The 22,040-nt window shown below is 37.5% G+C and overlaps 1 protein-coding gene across 2 annotated transcripts in view; it reads right to left on the reverse strand.

The window, feature by feature from the left end:
- Positions 1-22,040, reverse strand: part of adamts14 (ADAM metallopeptidase with thrombospondin type 1 motif, 14) — a 72,373-nt gene that overhangs the window by 23,078 nt on the left and 27,255 nt on the right. Inside the window, exons 5-7 of one of the 2 annotated variants that reach the window (XM_039650758.2) lie at positions 18,254-18,337; positions 5,659-5,806; positions 346-451 (exon numbers count right to left, since the gene is read on the reverse strand). In XM_039650758.2, the coding sequence (XP_039506692.2) occupies positions 346-451; positions 5,659-5,806; positions 18,254-18,337 (338 nt within the window). Of the gene's footprint in view, positions 1-345; positions 452-5,649; positions 5,807-18,253; positions 18,338-22,040 lie in introns of both variants that reach the window. The other variant, XM_039650747.2, reaches the window with a different exon arrangement.

The raw sequence follows: 22,040 nt of genomic DNA on the forward strand, positions 1-22,040 counted from the left end.
AAGCCTCTCTGAGAATACATTTAATTTATTTCACTAATTCAACTTAAAAGGTGAAACTAATATATTATATAGACTCATTACATGCAAAGTGAGATATTTCAAGCCTTTATTTGTTATAATTTTGATGATTATGACTTACAACTTATGAAAACCTTTTCACAATATTTGGGGTTTTCATATCTATAAGCTATAATCATCAAATTTATAACAAATAAAGACATTAAATATCTCACTTTGCATGTGATGAGTCTATATAATATATTAGTTTCACCTTTATTACTGAAATAAATGAACTTTTGCAGGATATTGTCATTTTTTTAGTTTGAAAAGCGGATGTAAACTCACACGTGTCCGGTTTCGTGCGCCACCACAAACGCGGAGGAGAAGCCGTCCTCGTGGTTCAGCGTGCAGCTTCGAAGCGGGTGACACATGCCCGTAACCGGGGCGTAACCTGGGACACACATCAAAGACAAACTGTGATCAACTGGAATGTGGGACGTTCTAGAACTCAGATCAGTTTCAATAGGAACGTCATGGATTCCTTCAGTTCAAAGAGACGCCGGGTCACACACACACACACACGTGCACTTCTCCAACCTCAATGTTCCTGCCTTCTTTTAAAGGATTAGTTCACTTTTAAAAAAACTTTTGCTGATAATTTACTCACCCCCGTGTCATCCAAGATGTCCATGTCTTTCTTTCCTCAGTCGAAAAGAAATGAAGGTTTTTGATGAACACATTCCAGGATTTTTCTCCATATAATGGACTTCAATGGGGTCCAAACGGTCCAAGGTCCAAAAGAGAGTTTCAGTGCAGCTTCAAATGTCTTTAAACGACACCAGACGATGAATAAGGGTCTTATCAAGCGAAACGAGCAGATATTTCAAAACTTATTCCAAAAATGTAACTTTTCTAAGGACAAATGCTAGTCTTGCTCTATTCTGTGAGGCACGTTTGTAACGTCACGTAATACGTAATTACGTTCAAAAGGTCACGGGCGACGTAGCCGGAAGTACAGAATCAAAATGTTTTACCTTTTAATTCCTTTTTTGTAAACGGCGTTTGAGTTGGTTTGCACGTTCAACCTATGCGTTCAACTTGTAAACACTGACTCTGTACTTCCGGCTACGTCGCCCGTGACCTTTTGAACGTAATTACGTATTACGTGACGTTACAAACGCGCCTCATAGAATAGAGCAAGGCTAGCATTTGTCCTTAGAAAAGTTACATTTTTGGAATAAGTTTTTAAATAACCGCTCGTTTCGCATGATAAGACCCTTATTCATCGTCTGGAGTCGTTTAAAGACATTTGAAGCTGCACTGAAACTCTCTTTTGGACCTTGAACCGTTTGGACCCCATTGAAGTCCATTATATGGAGAAAATCCTGGAATGTTTTCATCAAAAACCTTAATTTCTTTTCGACTGAGGAAAGAAAGACATGGACATCTTGGATGACATGGGGGTGAGTAAATTATCAGCAAAAGTTTTTTCAAAAGTGAACTATTCCTTTAAGAGCAATTCTGAACTTAAAGGGATAGGTTCACCCCAAAATGTAGCCGCTGTAGACACTCGGACTATTTTAACGATGTCTTTAATAACTTTTCCGGCAAGTTTCAGTTACAATAGAAGCCTATGGAGGAGTGAGACCGCTCTCAGATTTAATTAAGAATATCTTTATTTGTGTTCTGAAGATGAATAAAAGTCAAAACACAAGGGAGAGTTTATATTTTGGGGTGAACTCTCTCTTTAAATTGTGATTTTTCAAGAGAGAACCATTCTCTGTTTTTCTTGCTCTGTTTCAAAACCAAGTGAGTTGTCGCATTAGGCATCACATCTGAAAGCTGCTCAGAAAGGTATTATAGTGCCTTCTTTTGCACACAGAAACAAGGAAATCCCAGAATGCACTGAGAAAAAACGTAGAGCAAATGCAAAGTTTTGGGTCGGACTGCAAAGCTGCATTATTTGATCAAAAACACTGCAATTGATATTTTTATTTATTTATTTAAATCATCTGTTTTCTATGTGAATATACAGTAAAGTGTAATTTATTCCTGTGATTTTCAGCATCATTACTCCAGTCTTCAGTGTCACATGACCCTTGATGATGATCTGATGTAATACAAATTTGCTTGTTGAATGACATGCAATGCATTTGAAATATACATTATAAACGTCTTCATTAAGTATTAATTTCCTACAGACCCCAAACTTGACCGATGCATATTCCATTCATCCATTCAATTAATGAAAAACGTAATATTAGTACGCAGTTATACTTGTGTTGTTGTTTTAAAGCAAAGCTGCATTATATCTGAGTGTCTAAAAAGACAACAACTCCTCAAACACTGTGACGTTTAAATCAGAAGCTGCACGAGCAACCCGAAAAGCTTTACCCATCAATCCCACACACACACACACACAGAGAGAGAAGACACTCGATCAAGAGATGTGCAGCGCTCGAGCTTTAGTCGTCTCACGGGTTAAACTCTTCGGATGAAATGTTCATGCTCTTGAGATCACCGGACAGTCTTTGGCATGCAGGTGAAAAGCAGAAGATGCAGATCATGAGAAGCGTGTTTTAAAGCATCAGTGATAACTAGGCTGATCGTTTGATCATCACATGTTTAACACGGTGTCGTTCAGCCATGTCGAGTGATGAGGATTATTGGATTTTTTGCATAACCAAACAACACATATTTAGCCAGCCGGAGGGTTGCAGAGAAACAAGCACATCTGCTGCTATAGCGCTGATCTGTCCTCACACACACACACACACACACACACACACACGTCCTGCAGGAGAACCCAGCTCTCGCATTGCCCTGGAAAAGCGTAGCGTTGTTAATGCTGTAATCACAGTGATTAGATGACATTAAAGACATCTTTGCCCGCGAACAACCATAAATATAGTATTGCCATAAACTTAGCAAACATAGCAAGACAAGTTCACAATTTTTTTTAGATTTCACGCAAAGTGTGTCATGCATTTGTCTTTTTTTTTTTTAGTTTAGGGGAAATAAAAGCTAAATACAGAAATTATTTTATGTACTTTATTATTATATTATTGCATTATAATAATAAATAATAAATTAACATTTGTTCATAGTCAAAAGCTCAACTTGACCCTACTGTTAAATTTAAACAATTATTTTTTATAATTTTACATTTTTAAAAATATATTCTCCTTTAATTATATATATATATATATGGTTTATTTTAGAAAATAATTCAGTACTTGAATTTATTGCTAGAAAATAATGTTTCTATTTTTATTTTCTAATTTGATATATTTTTCTATATAATAAATATATCGATATTTATATTAATATATATATTATATAATATAAAATGTGTTAAATTAGAAAAATAATATATATATATATATATATATATATATATATATATATATATATATATTAGGGCTGTGCAAAAATTAATTGCGATTAATCGCATCCAAAATAAAAGTCCATTCAAATAAAATTGTTTACATAATATATTTGTGTGTGTTATAATTATTTTGTATATATAAATACCTATGCATGCATGTATATATTTAAGAATTATTTGCACTTAAATTCTGTATATATAAATAAATACATAATCTATATTATATAAATAAAAATATTTTATATATGAATAACACATTTTCTTAAATATATACATGCATGTGTGTGTATTTATATCTAAAAATAATTATATACAGCACACACAAATATATTATGTAAACACAGACTTTTATTTTGGATGCGATTAATCGCAATTAATCCTTGCACAGCCCTAATATATATATATATATATATATATATATATATAAATGTTTATTACTAGAAAATAATAAAAACACACATTATGGTTTTAAACTGTATCATTCAATTTTTCATTAGAGGGTTGCAAAGACAATAAAAAAAAAAGTATTGATGTAATATTTATTGTGAACCCTGCAGTAGATGAGCAACATCTGACGGTGAAGGACAACGATGTGACGGCTATAAACCAGGAGATCCACTAATCTCAGGCTCCAAACCCTCCAGCGCAGGAGTCACCGTACGCCTCTGCCTATCACTGGCCCTGGATCAGCGCTAAAGCTCGCGACGGGAGTGTGATGTTTGCCCTCGGGGGTGAAGGGTCGTCGGATGATGTTATGAGCACAACAGAGAGCGTGGCGTAGCAACAGCAGACGAGTGAGACACATCTTCTACACATCACACATGAGTCTCAAAGCCAAACACACATCCATCAGAAACCAGTGCCTGAATCCCTGACGAGAGCAGGACGGAGCGTGGGACCTGTGTGTGATCAGAGCGTAAAACACTCCTCATATCCTGAAGCTGATGTGTGAATCGCTGCAGAACAAGACGTTTATTGTGAAGGAAAATGAAAGAAACACTTTAAAAGCAAAAGGAAGTTTTAAATCCTACAGAAATAGATGATTGTTTGTGTTAATGCTGACAGGTAATGTGATTCTCTAAAGTTAACTATCATCCAAGACTTGAAGTTAGTGAAGAAAACATATAGGAATATTTTGCATTTAACGTAAACACATTTGCACAATCTAGAAGAGTAGGGCCCTGTGAAAGAAATCCGATAGATTTTTTTCCCAAATTCCATTTTATTTTTTCACTTATTAAAATTAAAATTGAAACTTATTCAATTTAACAGCAATTTATTAAGAATTTAGCACAAATTTAATTTTAAGGCCTTATGAGATCATTTTATTTTTCCCATTAAAAAAAATCTGGATTCTAATTTAATGTTTTAATAAAATTTTAATAAACAAAAGCATGTCTATTTAATTTAATTAATAAAAAAAACTTTTTTAAGACATCCCTTTTCCCCAGAAATTCTGTGTATTTTAATTCATCTTTTAATCAAATGAAAATTAAACCCTTTTTTGGCAAACAAAGTGCTGCATAACAGAGGTTTTATTCTAAAATGAAAACATGGAAGAAAATCTTTACATTTATTAATTTCTTAATTCATTTTATTATTATAAGATGTACATTCTACTGTACAACAGTAATATATTTCTGTCACAATTTCTTCAAGTTAAACCAAACTTTTATTTTGACGGGTTGCAGTGATGACCTTAAAGTTTTAATGACTGAATTCCACGATTACATCTGTGTTTTCTGCATCGCGGAAATCATTGGGCCCTCTTTTTTTTTAAATAAATTATTTTATTTTTAAATAAATAAATCTTAAATAAAATAAACCACAAAAAGGGACCACTTGATGGATGTTTTTTTTATTCAGACCAAATTAAATTAGTTTTCTACCCTGATTAAGATGCCTAGTTAAGATGCCTAACGTTTTTACTACTTATTTTAAATAGCATGCTTGCAAGGATAACTTTAAAATTGGAGATTATAAATCAGGTTAATTTGATTGAGATAGTATCAGATTAGTATTGTTGAGAGCGCACGGCTACTGATAATCATGTTTTCTTTTCCTCTACATGCCAAAAACTCTCCTTCGCAACACACAGTAGCGCTCAAAGAGTATTTTTGGTTGCTACGAGTTAGCATGGATGCCCAGCGTACAGGTGTGTGAGTCATTTAGCAGGTGTGTATGTGCTGGGCATCCGTTGGAGAACAGAAGCGTATAGAAGCACTTACTCTGCACAGCCTCGATCGAGAGAAACACAGTACCTTGCATACCTGCGGGACCAAAGTCTTGCCTGGTGAGGAAGATTGCGTGGTCGTGATGCTCGGCATGATCGGGGTCAAGTCTCTGCTGGGTGTTCGCCCAACGACAAACCTGTTCTAGACTCCGGGAGGGGTTCCCTCGCTCGATCAGGCTGATGGACTACAACACAGAACAGCCGAAACATCAGGAACATGTTAGTCCGGACTAGTCTATGACAGCTAGGCTACGCTAGTGGCTTGTGGATAAAGGCGGCTGTTAAAGGCATATACGTATATTTTGTGGCAAGAAAAAAAAGAAAAAGAAATCAATTAAGTTAAATTAAACTAAAATAATGTTAAAAATACAATAAAGTTAAATAAAATAAACAATAAAATACAATAAAATAATAAATATAGTAAAATAAAGTTACATTCAATAAAAAATAAAATAAAATAAAGTTAAATAAAATAAAATGAGTAAAATGTTGTGTAATGCTAGGCTACGCTGGTGGGTTGTGGATAAAAGTGTCTGTTTAAAGGTATACATGAAAATGTACATTTTGTGGCAAGAAAAGAAAAAGAAATGAAATTATGTTAAATTAAACAAAAATAAAGTTAAATTAAAACTAAATATAAAAAATTAAATTAAATAAAAAATAAAGTTAAAAAAGAAAATAAATTAAGTTGAATTAAATAAAAAATCAAATCAAATCAAATCAAATGAATAAAATGGTGCGTAATGCTAGGCTACGCTGGTGGGTTGCGGATAAAATCATCTGTTGAAGGCATACATACATGTAAATTTTGTGGCAATAAAAAAGTGATTAAATAGCATTAAATAAATTAAAAATGAAATTAAAATGATATTTAAATGAAGTTAAATTATAAATTAAATACAATAAAAAATATAATAAAATGAAATAAAATTAAGTTAAATTAAATTAACAATTAAATAGTTAAATTAATTTGAATGAAAATTTAAATAAAACAATAAAAAACTGAAATAAAATAAAAAATAAATAAAATAAAAATTTCAATTCAATAAAAGAAACTAAAATAAAATTAAGTTGAATAAAATAAAATAAATTAAAATAAAAAGATGTGTAATGCCGGCATGTGTATGTCCTGGAGCAGAACTAGTTGATAAGCTCCGGTTCAGACCAGACTAAACATAAAAACAAATGTTTGCCTGCAGTCTGGACTGATCATTACCACATGAGAAACTGAGTGAACAAACTCTCTATGAGAAACAAACACTCTAAAGTCTGCGTGATCACAAGGATGTTTGACACAAATAAGGGATGATATGCAGTCAACCGGTCATTATCGTAAAATAAACCCTTACGGGACGACTAGTGCCCTGATGCTCGGGACTGCATATTATCCTGCCGGTAACATACAAACACATCAATACATGGACATCACATTTTATTTTGTAAGAAGAATAAATTAGCTACTAAATAAACAAGATAAATCGAGACTCAGGATATATGAGCTATACTGGGACCAGCCACCGGGGGCGATCAAGACTCAGGGTTTATGAGCTATACTGGGACCAGCCACCGGGGGCGATCGAGACTCTGGGTTTATGAGCTATACTGGGACCAGCCACAGGGGGCGATCGAGACTCTGGGTTTATGAGCTATACTGGGACCAGCCACCGGGGGCGATCGAGACTCAGGGTTTATGAGCTATACTGGGACCAGCCACCGGGGGGCGATCGAGACTCAGGGTTTATGAGCTATACTGGGACCAGCCACCGGGGGCGATCGAGACTCAGGGTTTATGAGCTATACTGGGACCAGCCACCGGGGGGCGATCGAGACTCTGGGTTTAAGAGCTATACTGGGACCAGCCACCGGGGGGCGATCGAGACTCTGGGTTTATGAGCTATACTGGGACCAGCCACCGGGGGCGATCGAGACTCTGGGTTTATGAGCTATACTGGGACCAGCCACCGGGGGGCGATCGAGACTCTGGGTTTATGAGCTATACTGGGACCAGCCACCGGGGGCGATCGAGACTCTGGGTTTATGAGCTATACTGGGACCAGCCACCGGGGGCGATCAAGACTCAGGGTTTATGAGCTATACTGGGACCAGCCACCGGGGGCGATCGAGACTCTGGGTTTATGAGCTATACTGGGACCAGCCACCGGGGTGCGATCGAGACTCTGGGTTTATGAGCTATACTGGGACCAGCCACCGGGGGGCGATCGAGACTCTGGGTTTAAGAGCTATACTGGGACCAGCCACCGGGGGGCGATCGAGACTCTGGGTTTATGAGCTATACTGGGACCAGCCACCGGGGGGCGATCGAGACTCTGGGTTTATGAGCTATACTGGGACCAGCCACCGGGGGCGATCGAGACTCAGGGTTTATGAGCTATACTGGGACCAGCCACCGGGGGCGATCGAGACTCTGGGTTTATGAGCTATACTGGGACCAGCCACCAGGGGGCGATCGAGACTCAGGGTTTATGAGCTATACTGGGACCAGCCACCAGGGGGCGATCGAGACTCAGGGTTTATGAGCTATACTGGGACCAGCCACCGGGGGCGATCGAGACTCAGGGTTTATGAGCTATACTGGGACCAGCCACCGGGGGCGATCGAGACTCTGGGTTTATGAGCTATACTGGGACCAGCCACCGGGGGGCGATCGAGACTCTGGGTTTATGAGCTATACTGGGACCAGCCACCGGGGGCGATCGAGACTCAGGGTTTATGAGCTATACTGGGACCAGCCACCGGGGGCGATCGAGACTCTGGGTTTATGAGCTATACTGGGACCAGCCACCAGGGGGCGATCGAGACTCTGGGTTTATGAGCTATACTGGGACCAGCCACCAGGGGGCGATCGAGACTCAGGGTTTATGAGCTATACTGGGACCAGCCACCGGGGGCGATCGAGACTCAGGGTTTATGAGCTATACTGGGACCAGCCACCGGGGGCGATCGAGACTCTGGGTTTATGAGCTATACTGGGACCAGCCACCGGGGGCGATCGAGACTCAGGGTTTATGAGCTATACTGGGACCAGCCACCGGGGGCGATCGAGACTCTGGGTTTATGAGCTATACTGGGACCAGCCACCAGGGGGCGATCGAGACTCAGGGTTTATGAGCTATACTGGGACCAGCCACCAGGGGGCGATCGAGACTCAGGGTTTATGAGCTATACTGGGACCAGCCACCGGGGGCGATCGAGACTCTGGGTTTATGAGCTATACTGGGACCAGCCACCAGGGGGCGATCGAGACTCAGGGTTTATGAGCTATACTGGGACCAGCCACCAGGGGGCGATCGAGACTCAGGGTTTATGAGCTATACTGGGACCAGCCACCAGGGGGCGATCGAGACTCAGGGTTTATGAGCTATACTGGGACCAGCCACCAGGTGGCGATCGAGACTTTCATAATCTCACGTGTCTCCACAGTCAATAGTGTCACATAAGTTTGCAATCAAAAGTCAATATGAGGTCAAACATTTTTCATTAAATGATCTGAGCTGCTCCACATTCATGCTATAGCTCTAGGCGTCTTTGCTGGATGACAACTATTGACTCGTTTTATTTTCATTTCATTTAGCAGAATCATCTGACAAAAGAATGTTTTGCTAACGTTCCCATTCAGATATTATTATTATATATATATAAATGTTATTTCTGAATGCTTTTGGAACATTCAAAAATGTTACAGTCTTTTAAAGTTTTTTTTCTTGGTTATTCAAACGCTCACAGAACATTCCATCATTCTTCAAACATTACGGAACGTTACTTTTGAATGGTCTCTGAACATTCCGAAACAAGTTGTTACATTTAAAAAACGTCAGATGAACGTCCAACTGAAACTTTTTAGGAAAACAACGTTCCATGAACTGGGTATAAATAATGTTTTTGTGCTAACGTTTTGAGAACATTATTACAGACCAGATAACGTTTTATAAACTTTACAGGGAAGAACGTTAGTTCGCATAACGTTGAGAGAACCTTGCCACAATGTTTCCTTTCAGACAGCAGAACACGAGAGAGGTCTCTGAGCACCAGCGCTCCTCTGGGAGAACGTGGGCTATTTGAGGACACTTCGCTGTTTGTTTAGCATGAATACCCGCCGGTAAAATCCCATCTGAGACCGAGCTGAAGCTGAAATTCGATGACTGACTGGCTTTCTGTTCGGCTTCCAAAATATACCAACAACTCACTGTGACACAAGCAGACTAAACACAGCAAACCCCAGCGGGCATGAAATCACTGAGCCAGAACAGACACAATGATCATCCATCATCACAACACACACGTTTACAGCCCAAAAAACACTCCAGATCACACGCAAAACTCAAACAGAATGACATTAAATATTATATTAATATATTTATTATAGGGCTGTGCAAAAATTATTTGCTATTAATCGCATCCAAAATAAAAGTCTGTGTTTACATATATTTGTGTGCTGTGTATAATTATTTTGTATATATAAATACCTATGCATGCATGTATATATTTAAGAATTATTTGCGCTTAAATTTTGTATATATAAATAAATACATAATCTATATTATATAAATATAAATATTTTTTATATGAATAACACATTTTCTTAAATATATACATGCATGTGTGTGTATTTATATATACAAAATAATTATATACAGCACACACAAATATATTATGTAAACACAGACTTTTATTTTGGATGCGATTAATCGCAATTAATTTTTGCACAGCCCTAATTTATTATACTTAAATATACAATTAAGCCATTTTAAGAGTATCAACAAAAGACAATGGGATAAATAATTTACAATTACAATGTTTGTTTCAAAACTTGTGAGTGACTGTACAGGTGTGTGTGTGTATACTGTATATTTAATATTATTATACATTTATACATTTAATATTTCAGTAACACTTTACAATAAGGTTTCATTAGTTAACATTAACAAAGAATGAACAATACTTCTAGAGCATTTATTAATCTTAGCTTATGTTATTTTCAGCATTTACTAATGCATTATGAAAATCAAACGTGTTTGTTAACATTAGTTAGTCGGCACAAACATGAACAAAAATCTGTAAAACTAACATTAACAAAGAATAATAAATACTGTTCATTAGTTCATGTTAGTTAATACATTATCTACTGCTAATAAAGGAGACCTTATTGTAAAGTGACACCAGCGGTTTAGTGTGTGTTTTTGAAATGTCACTATAGAACATGCATTAAATATATTGTAAATAAATAATTTACAATATCAAGGCTTTTTTTCTTCAAGGTGGCAGCCAATTGTAAAAACATTTGCAAAAAAATCAACATTTAAACAATTGTTAATTATTTATTTTTTCTAATATACTTAAAATGTCTTAAAATATATCTTAAAATACGACTAAAATAAGATTATAAGAGTATAGTGGCGTGCAGGACGAGGCCGGTGGCGTGATTGATAATGAACGACTCGTATCTCTCACGGAGGAGCGACGACAGTGAAGGATGAGAGAGGACCAGGCCTGCACTACTGTTGTGGTTTTTTTGTATTTACTTATTTTATTATTAAAAGTTGTTGAGTGTATATGTATATAGGTGATTTGGATAAAAATGCTTCAATTTAGCATTTTTATCTAATTTAATACAAACTTTTTGTCATTATAATGTCAGCCTAGCAATTTAAGCGAACATGAATTTAAGAACGTCTTAGGCATTGCGAATTTAATAACAGCAGCATTTTAAGAAAGCATAATTGTGCAAATATAAAAAAAATTACATTTTTGTTAAAATCTTAATGCTTTGAAGGCTTTGTTCATTTCCAGGTTTAAGCTGAATTTTTACTCAGTGCTTAAAATCATAAATCACATTTTACTCAGTGTAAACTCACTGCAGTTTGACGTCTTGCCATCTAAAATGACGGACAGCATCTACAACTGCACAATGGATTTATGAAGACAATTCATACTCTTCAGCACTGTTACTTTTGCATCTCTCAACCTCCAGCCAATCGTGCGAGAGGGAGGGACATACGTGCGGTGACAAGAAACTTGTGTTTATAAATGCTGTCAAAAGTGCCTTTAGCTTGGATAAAGCAAAGGGAATTAAAAATAATTGTACACAAGAAAACATGAGTGCTCTAAATTGGAATCAACATAAAGTCAATCTGCAGTAATGGATTAATGCAGCGTCTGATGTAATGAGGCCACACACACACACACACACACACACAGAATCAGTGTGTGGATTCACCCTGGAGTGTCAGCATTAATCTTTCAAGACACACAGCAGAGAGTCAGGTGGAAAACTACCACACACCACAGTTTATAAGCTTGTTTGATTGACAGCACAAATGCATTACTCACTGACCAGAAGATGCATTGATTTCACTTTCTACTCTACTTCATCTTTGCTGAAGGGAAAATAAATACTTTCAGTTCCTCTCCACATCGGTATTGGTTCACAGAGAGGCCTGAATTGTGTGTTCGCAAATCCTTCAAAGCCCAGAAGGGACGTGGAGAGAGCGGGTTGAGAAACTGTGCCTTCACCTTCAAAACTTTTGATTTCACTTTCAAAACCTTGCATTTTATAAATTAACATTTTTATTTCAAATGCAAAAGAGGATGCAGGACGTTTTGCAAGTGAATGCAAAGTATCGGAAAGTAATTTTCCTCCCGTCTCATTTTGTTTTCATCACCTTGACCGTTCAGTGGCATGTAGTTTGAGGCTACGTTCACACTGCAGGGCTTAATGCTCAATTCCGATTTTTTGAAAAAATTCGATTTTTTTGCAAGGCCGTTCACATTTCCAATTAAATGCGACCTTTTGTGATCTCCTGTGTGAACGTTAAATGACCCAGAAGTGACCCGCATGCGCAGAAGAGTAATCAACGGTCCAAGACGTCACTTGTTGTTTGCAGAATAGTTCTTTTTTTCATATGTTGCGAGCTTTTGTTTTATTATTATTATTGCCACACCCCATATACAAACACAGACAATAATTATTTTATCGACGGGCAGTTTGCACATAAATGTAAGATTTTTCCGATCCTCACCGACCTCGTCATAAAACCCGTTTAATTGATAGTGCGTGTCCGCGGCGCTCCTTGCTTTGTCACCGGCGGCCGCGGTGTTGCCAGATTGGGTGGTTATTCGCTATATTTTAAGGCATGTTCACATGTGTTTTAGCCAGGTTTTCGCTTGGAAGGCTCTATATTTGGCACCCTACTGTACAAAGTTATACTGACAGAGAGCGCACGTTCACATACACCAGAATGAACGTGTTCACAGTAATGTTCATTAGGCAGTAATACAGTATGTTTATTTCGGGCGAACGTGAATAATATGATACGCGAAAATATGAACGCGTTCATGCACTATCGTTCATTGAACGCGTTCAGGCACAACACTGGGGAAGAGACACGTCTGCAGTGGCCCAGTGAGGAAAGAGTTAGCGTGTATGGGCTGGCTACAGGTGCTTGCAATGGCGTGCGGGTCGGATATATGTGACCTGGCCGTTCAGATTGAAGTCGCATTTCAAAAGATCGGATACATTTAGACCACATACCCAAGTGGCCTGGGTCGCATTTGAAAAGATCGGATCTGTGTCGTTCAGACTGTCATGAAAAAATCAGATACAGGTCGCATAGGGGCAAAAAAATCGGAATTAGGTCGTTTCAGCCTGCAGTGTGAACGTAGCCTTAAGGCCAATTTATACTTCTGCGTCGAGGGTACGCCGTAGTGTACGGCGTTGGCTTCGCACGTAGGCGACGCCGTCGTGAGCATTTATACTTCTGCGTTCAGGTATTGGTTGCTCTGCAGTATTGCTCCGAAACGCTAGTTGGCGGCGGAGGGTTTTAATGTTCCACTGTGTTTAGATTCCTCGCGGCTAGGTTACTACAAGCAATAGCGACTGAAAGAGAGTGGATCATGTTGGAGTTGGAGCTTATTGGGGTGGAAAAACAGTTCATTTTAGTGAAATTACTAAAACTGAAAGGCAGAAATGACAGAAGACGTCGGAGGAGATGGTACGTGCGGAAATGCGTAGGAGGAAATACGACGCTACCAAGCCGACCAATCACCGATCTTGCGGTCCGCGTCGTCGCGACGTGTAGTTACATTTTTGAAGAGGTGCGCGTCAGGCAACGCGGAAGGGTACGCGGTATGGGACGCGTCTGTGCGTATGCTACGCCGTACCTACTGCGCGCACCCTACGCAGAAGTATAAATTGGCCTTTAGTCACTAGCCGCGTTTCCACTGCCGGGCCAGGGCCGGGCCGTGCTAGTGCGTGCCAGGGCCAGTCGCGTTTCCACTGTCACTTCCGGGGCTTGATCGGGGCTTCCTCAGGGCCAACGGCCAGGATTTCTGGCCCGTCGAATACCTTGGGCCAGAGGGGGCCAGCTCGGGCTAGAGGCGTGCTCAAGGTAAAAGGCGGAGTTTATCGGTGTTATGGAACGTTATGATCTGAAGCAAGATGCACATAGGGATGTCCATGTTTAACCGATTAACCGTTTAAAATTGCATAACATTTTAATTTGAACGTATAGGCCTATGCCAAATGCTGCGCAACAATATATAGGCTAGCTATATCGACGAATTTTCAGACATTTGTTTGATTTTTTTTGCCCCTTAAACATTTAAAATATTTGACAAATTAATATGAAAAAAATATATATTTTACTGGTTTTCTGAGGCCAAATTAGAACCTGGAAATGATATTTTCCCCGCAGTGCTGAATGAGAAGAGACGTAACCACAGCCTACAGAAAGGGGATTTGATTTATAGGCTATAAATGTGTCTGATAATAAAATAATATAAAATAACGAGGCATTAATTGTTTATTAATAAACTATTGTTTTCTAAATGATTTTCGGCTAAAAACATATCTCCATCTCCGGATGCACATTTAGAGAGAAATTAAGCAAACATAGAAGATAGTGGCTTTCGATTCGAATTTGTTCGTTTTAAATTGGACATTTAAAGCTTTAATCTACAAAGGATATAACCCCTGTAGACTAAAGCTTTAAATGTCCAAATTAAAACGAACAAATTCGAATGCGGTGGCTGTTTCAGGTCTCGCGCTTCAGTTCACGGAGATCATGAAGCGCGCCTTGATTAATTGTTAAAGCACAACGTTTTCTTGTTATAAATAAATGTATTTGCGAATAATGTATTATTATTTTCTGTATGACCAGAAATTAAAGAGTATTTTAAGTTGTTTCCACTAAAAGAAATGCAATGAAACTGTTCACATGGGCGTCTCGCAGCCATCAGTGCTCCACACTATGCGCTGATATTTGTCAAAAATATTGTGTTTATTTGTGCTCTGTTCCTTTTTTGGATAAAGGCGTCTTCTACATAGGCTATGCAGCCTAATAAAATGTTACAATAATGATGATGATGGTTATTATTATTATTTGCAGACACGGAGTTTTTGTGAAATGGACGTTTTGCTTATTTTCAATTGGCAATTTCAGTTTGAAGGGTGATGGAAATGCGGCTTTAACTGCTCCGTACTTGCTGCGTTTTATTTCTATAAATTAATTTCGTTTCAAATGGGGTCCAATCAGTTATTAAAGGTGTTAAAAATTTACTCTGTATCTCGAGGTTGCTGCGCGCACACTATGCACCGAGTATTAACCGATGGGCCTCGGTTAACGATTAATGAATAACTTGAAAACGTGCCCGCAGCCCTACTTGTTATATCGCGCAAAAAATCGCTGCTTGAAATGGAGAATCGCCTGTACTGGTCTCGGGACACTATTGCAGCCACTACGGCAGTTGAGTTAATATACATGCTATCTTCCTAATTTAAAAAATAAATTAATTCATAATACCCGCTGAAATGGGTTGGGTTTAATGACGTTTGATCCTGAAAGGCGTGTTAGGGGTGGGGTCTGGGGCAGCGCTGTGGGGCTACTGGCCCGGCAGTGGAAACGCAAGCCCGGTGCTTGAGGCCCGAGGCCACTAGCTCGGCCCGGCTCGCTGTTAGCTCTGGCCCAGCCCTAGCCCGGCAGTGGAAACGCGGTTACTGTGTAACATCGGAGAACTCTATTACACACGTCCTTCTCTGATATCGGAGTGTGTTTTACAGCAGCGTCTTTCAGATGGCTAGTTATTCGCCAAATAATTACCATACTATTTTACAGAACGCTTTAATAACTGCTCTTTAACTCTTTCCCCGCCAAACACGGAATTTTCCGTGTTTAATGAAAAAACGCATCTGCGCCAAACACAGAATTTTCCGGGTATCCGTGTTTTAGGTGGTATACGGTAAGGAAGACCCGCGCGCATGTCCTGAATGAGTGCGCAACTCTTTGATCAGAGAAACAGATCGCAATCGTCTCAAACAGTGGAGTAGTGAGAATGTATCAGACAGACAATGCAGAGGTATATGGCTGAAGTACTGGAGGTTAATGGACTCGGAGTCCGATCACTCTTTATTTGATAATTCTGAATCTGATCGGGACGAAGTAGTCAGTGAGAGAGATGCACATGTTCATGCTAGCCATGGACGTGCCGCAGATAGATCGTATAATATTATGACACTATAATATGTATGTGTGTGTGCAGGCATTTATGTGTGGCTGTCTAAATATGAAGGTGTAATTGTCAAATTATTTCTCTCTTTGTGCACATTTACCACATTGTAATATGTATTTGTGTGTGTGTGTGTGTCTAGGCCTGTTTATTGTAATTCCAATTATTCATTATTCACAGGTAGAACACAGAGAGGCAGAAGTTTTATTGCAAAAGTTACATTTCCCTTACATCCTGGGAAATTTGATATATTTTACATTTATTTTATGTTTTTAATTTATTTTGGAAAGTTTTATATATGAAGGAAACAACATCTGAATGTATTCTGCTTTTAAATGCACTTGTTTGATAAAAACACCTTTTTCTCAGTTTTTTGTCCAAAATGTTGTGTTTTTGACAAAACCTACCTCTGTTCAAGAGGCAATAAAAAAAGAACAGATGAAGATAAAATAAAAACGTTTTTTTGCCTAAAAGCAGAGGCTCAGATCTTTATTTTTATATATATCATCTTCATATATTCATGGAAGAAAATATTCAGCGGGGGCATTCAAATTTAGCGAAAATCGTCAAAAACCCTGGCGGTGGCTGGCAACTTTTTTTAAAAACGCTGGCGGGGAAAGAGTTAAAGGGATAGTTCACTTTGAAATTAATGTTTGGTGTGTTTTATCTTACCTCAAGGGCATCCAAGATGTAGGTGTGTTTGTTTCCACAGCATTTTCACTTTTGACATTTTTCAGTCAAACCGTTGTTGTCTATCAGTCATATAATGGAGGTCTATGGTCACCACCTCAAAGAGCATGCACAGAGAAGTCCAGATTAAACATGATTTAATGACTCGTACATGTAAGTACACACTGATGGCCTAAGACACGAAACGAGCGGTTTGTGTGAGAAAACCAACAGTATTTATATCGTTTTACCTCTTGTAATCCAAGTGATCTGAATCAGTTGTTCAATGTCCAACTGAACCGAACTGAATCAGTTCAATGTTACGCCGGAAGTGATCGGAAGTTTTACCTTTTACGAAACATATTTAGATATACCGAAATCGTCTTCCATTGCGGTTTCCCGTATATCTAAATATGTTTAGTGAAAGGTAAAACTTCCGAAATCTCTGTATAAACAAAGAGTGACGTCGGCGCGCAAGCGATCACTTCCAGACCGAAGCGTCCGTGCCGTCAGATCATTTTGTCATGGCTGTGGTTACAAGAGGTAAAAACGATATAAATACTGTTGGTTTTGTCACACAAACCGCTCGTTTCGTGTCTTAGGTCATCAGTGTGTACTTACATTTACGAGTCATTAAATCATGTTTAATCTGGACTTCTCTGTGCTGCTGTTTGAGGTGGTGACCATAGACCTCCATTATATGACTGATTGACAACAACGGTTTGACTGAAAAATGTCAAAATTGAAAATACTGCAGAAACAAAGACACCTACATCTTGGATACCCTTGAGGTAAGATAAAACATGGCAAAAATTAATTTCAAAGTGAACTATCCCTTTAATAAGGCATGTAGTCTCTGCTGTCGTAATCGACTGATGCTGATATAATGAACACTGCACATAAACATGATTGACCAGCAGATCCATTAATGTTTTGAACTGAATTACTACAACATGAATTGATACTGTACAGCTGAAGGGTCAATGGTTTCTGTCTGTACTGTTTAAAGTCTCCCGTGTTGAAAATCTAACTTTTAATGTTGTTTATAAGTTTTTAATATGCTTTAATGTGTAAATTCATGAGTCGACAGCATTGCTGAGTATTTCCTTCTTAAAACAGCAGCGAACCAAAGACAGTCTCAAACACACGCTTTGAAATCATTGATGTTTCTGACGTCACAAGCGACCTTGTAACCAATCAGATTAACCAGTGGATCTCTGAGCTGGGGGAGTGAGTGAGTGAGTGAATGAGTGGAGGCGGAGCTCATTTGCATATTCATAGAACTGTGAATACTAAATGAGGCAAGGGTGTCGAGTTACATTCAAATGGTTTTAAGGCATGAAGACATTTTCTATTGAAGGTAAAAACACTTAAATATGTGATTTTGGTGATCAAAGATGGGTTTAATGGATCAAATGATTGACTACAAGACGGTATCCCACCTGACGATATCCCACCAGGATCATTCGGACCAGCACAACGTTGATGTTGGTTCCCAGAGACTCATCATGGTAGATTTCGTCAACCTGCGGACACAGAAAAGACGGGGGGGGAAATATTAAATCTGAATAAATATGAAGCTCAAAATCTATTCTATGCAGAACTCATTGAAAACAGAGTTTATGACCCATTTTACTGACTGAACATTTTGGATGATATCCACAAGGAAGCTTGAAATTTACTTATTTACTTTGTTAAATTACAAATGTCCATGTCTTTCTTTCTTCAGTCGAAAAGAAATGAAGGTTTTTGATGAAAACATTACAGGATTTTTCTCCATATAATGGACTTCAATGGGGTCCAAAGGTCAAGGTCCAAATGAGAGTTTCAGTGCAAACTACAAACTGTTCAAGGGACTTTAAACGAGACCAGATGATGAATAAGGGTCTTATAAAGTGAAACGAGCAGTCATTTAAAAAATAAATAATAAAGTTTAAGTTTTATAAGCTCAAATGCTTGGCTTGCTCTGTTCTGTGATGCACGTTTGTGACTCTCCTGTTCGAACTCGTTCATCAAAATGAATCTTTTTTCGAGTCATGACTTGAAGTGTCCTAGATAAGACCCTTATTCATCGTCTAGTGTCGTTTAAAGCCCTTTGAAGCTACACTTTGGACCTTGAACCGTTTGGACCCCATTGAAGTCCATTATATGGAGAAAATCCTGGAATGTTTTCATCAAAAACCTTCATTTCTTTTCGACTGAAGAAAGAAAGACATGGACATCTTGGATGACATGGGGGTGAGTAAATTATCAGCAAAAGTTTTTTTTAAAGTGAACTACTCCTTTATATGTAACGTTATTTATAACACAAATAAACAGCAAGTAACACACTGAATTAAACATGAAATTCGAACTGATATTTTCTTGGGAAACACTCCAAAAATGTTTTTTTTCTGGATGTAACTTCCCAATTTGCTGCAAGGACACAAAATTGAAAAAACATTGAATTTTATTGCGCTCATTATTTTCTGCAATGTCTTCTTCTTTAAAAAGCCACACTTTACCACAATTTGTTATTATGCAATGCCAAAAATGTCTGACCAACATAAAAATGCTGTTTGGGCTCGAAGTCTGACGTGTGACACCCAGTTAAAGGAATTTAAACCAAACTCGGGTTCGAGCGCGGAGGGAAAACAGCAGCACTCGTATATTTTCCATATATCAGGAAAGACACTTGACAAACACTTGATCCTGCAGCCGGGGTCACTGAGTTTACACACACTGCCTTGTTTCCTCCCAGCTCTGGTTTGGTGCCTCATGCTGGTTTGACCCGGTGTGAGGGTTGATGATCAGACTGGGGATTATGGGTAAAATAGCGCTGAAGGACACGGTTAAGGTTAACCCTCTTGAGTTTCCCGTCACCTTCACGGCACACCTGTGATAACAACACTCCAGATGTTCACATGAAAAATTCACAATAACCAATGGGACACGCTATCAAAACCCATCCACACAAAGGCATGAAGCACTGAAGAAGTAAAACTGAAATCGCCATTTAATTCAGTATAATTTATAATAAATCGTTTTTGAGAATGTGTTATAGTAGGTTGGAAACTACCTTTTTTATAATCTGCTGCGCTGCTTTCCATTTTTTTTGTTGTTGCATGTTGATGGTGGTAGTACTGTACTCTAAATTGTGTGTTGTTATGCAAATTTAAATGTGGTGTCACTGATGTATTTTTGTTCTGAGAAGTCGAAGACAAATTTCCACTAAGGTGGACAATAAAGTCTAATAATAATAATAATAATATGTGCTGCGTGTTTAACCATCTTCACAAACAAAAATAGCAGTTTTCCGTCAAAATAATTAGTTTTACAATGTAAAATAAATATTGTATTATTAAGAAATACTCTATTTTTTATTTTAAAGTGAAATATTACAATAGTGACATTTCTTTTTTTTATTTAGCAGTCTTTATATTTTTATTTACAACAACTAATTATTATTATTATAATTACTTTATAGCTATATTGATTTATAATACTAATATGGTATTATTATCATTAGTATAATTATAATTATTATATAGCTAAATTGGGCAGATCTACAAACAAGCACAGACATTTTTTTATTGCATTTTAAATCATTTTAGTATTATTATTTTTTAATAGCCATATTGATTTATAATCACAAAAGTTTGGCCAAATTGTGATTATTATTATATATTTTTTAATTAATTAAATAATATATTTGTCATTTACAGTATAGATCTTATTTTATTTTGATTTAGTAAGTTTATATTTTTATTAAATAAGTTATTTGTGCAGCTCTACAAACAAGAACAGCAATTTCGCAAAATGAATTTTAAAATCGTAATCATAATATATATATATATATATTAGGGCTGTGCAAAAATTAATTGCGATTAATCGCATCCAAAATAAAAGTCTGTGTTTACATAATATATTTGTGTGTGCTGTATATAATTATTTTGTATATATAAATACCTATGCATGCATGTATATATTTAAGAATTATTTGCGCTTAAATTCTGTAAATATATATATATATATATATACATAATCTGAATTATATAAATATTTTATATATGAATATCACATTTTCTTAAATATATACATGCATGTGTGTATTTATATATACAAAATAATTATATACAGCACACACAAATATATTATGTAAACACAGACTTTTATTTTGGATGTGATTAATCGCAATTAATTTTTGCACAGCCCTATATATATATATATATATTTTTTTTTTTTCCATTGTGCAGCCATACACTAAATTTACAGCATGTTTTTCTCCATTTGTCACTAATCAAATCACTACAGCGGTACCATATTTTAAAGTTACCATATTATAAAATGTTCATGAGAACAACTTGAAACACACAGGTCCAACAACCTCTTAAATTCTGTTCTTTACTAATGATGAGGATTATAATTATTCACACACCACTCATCACATGTTGTCATCTCCTGCGTCAGAGCGCAAATAACCTCTCTGAGCACTTCACTTACGTCTGGTTTAATGACCGCCTGAAACATGCTAATTTGGTCAAATAAAACACAAAAACATCTTTTCAAAGGTATTTCTGCACTAAAATCTGAAATCGCAACCAATTTTACTTTAGCAATATGACATTTAAGTAAAACTGGATATTCAACAGAAAATGCAGTGAGGAATGTGACAAACAGCATTGAATCCCATTGAGTTTCACTGAAAACGAAACTTGTTTACTTTACATGCACATTTACTTAGCAGACATTTATATCCAAAGCAGAATCAGACCTATGACTTATAGCGTATAGCAACTACTGTTAGAAATACTGCTCAATATGCAGAGCGAGTTATATTTATATGCAAAATCCCAAAGACCAGCACTGCAATGTAAATAAAACATGCACGGATGGATCGTTCACAATAAGAGCAGAAATGTGCATTAAGAACACGTTTTTTCCATTCCCTTGTTTTTCTATGTAAACATGCTTAAAGTTTAGACGGGCTTGTTTGACTGCTGTGCTCATGTCTTTTGCAGCATCTTGCATGACATAACATACATTTTTTAGACGTCCCTAACGTCTGTCAGCAATGCAACACACTTCAAACTTTAGAACTAGCTAAAACAACTCCTCCTCCATCTGGGAATGTACACAGGCTGTAATTGCGTCCAGGTCTGCGTGACGTGATCGGCTTCCCGTCGTGCTGACACTCGTCTGGAGCGATGCGAGCGGATATGGAGCGGCGTGATCCAGACATGCACTGAC

This window comes from Pimephales promelas, chromosome 17 (assembly GCF_988280905.1).
Source record: "Pimephales promelas chromosome 17, fPimPro1.hap1.1, whole genome shotgun sequence".
NCBI classification, from domain to species: domain Eukaryota; kingdom Metazoa; phylum Chordata; class Actinopteri; order Cypriniformes; family Leuciscidae; genus Pimephales; species Pimephales promelas.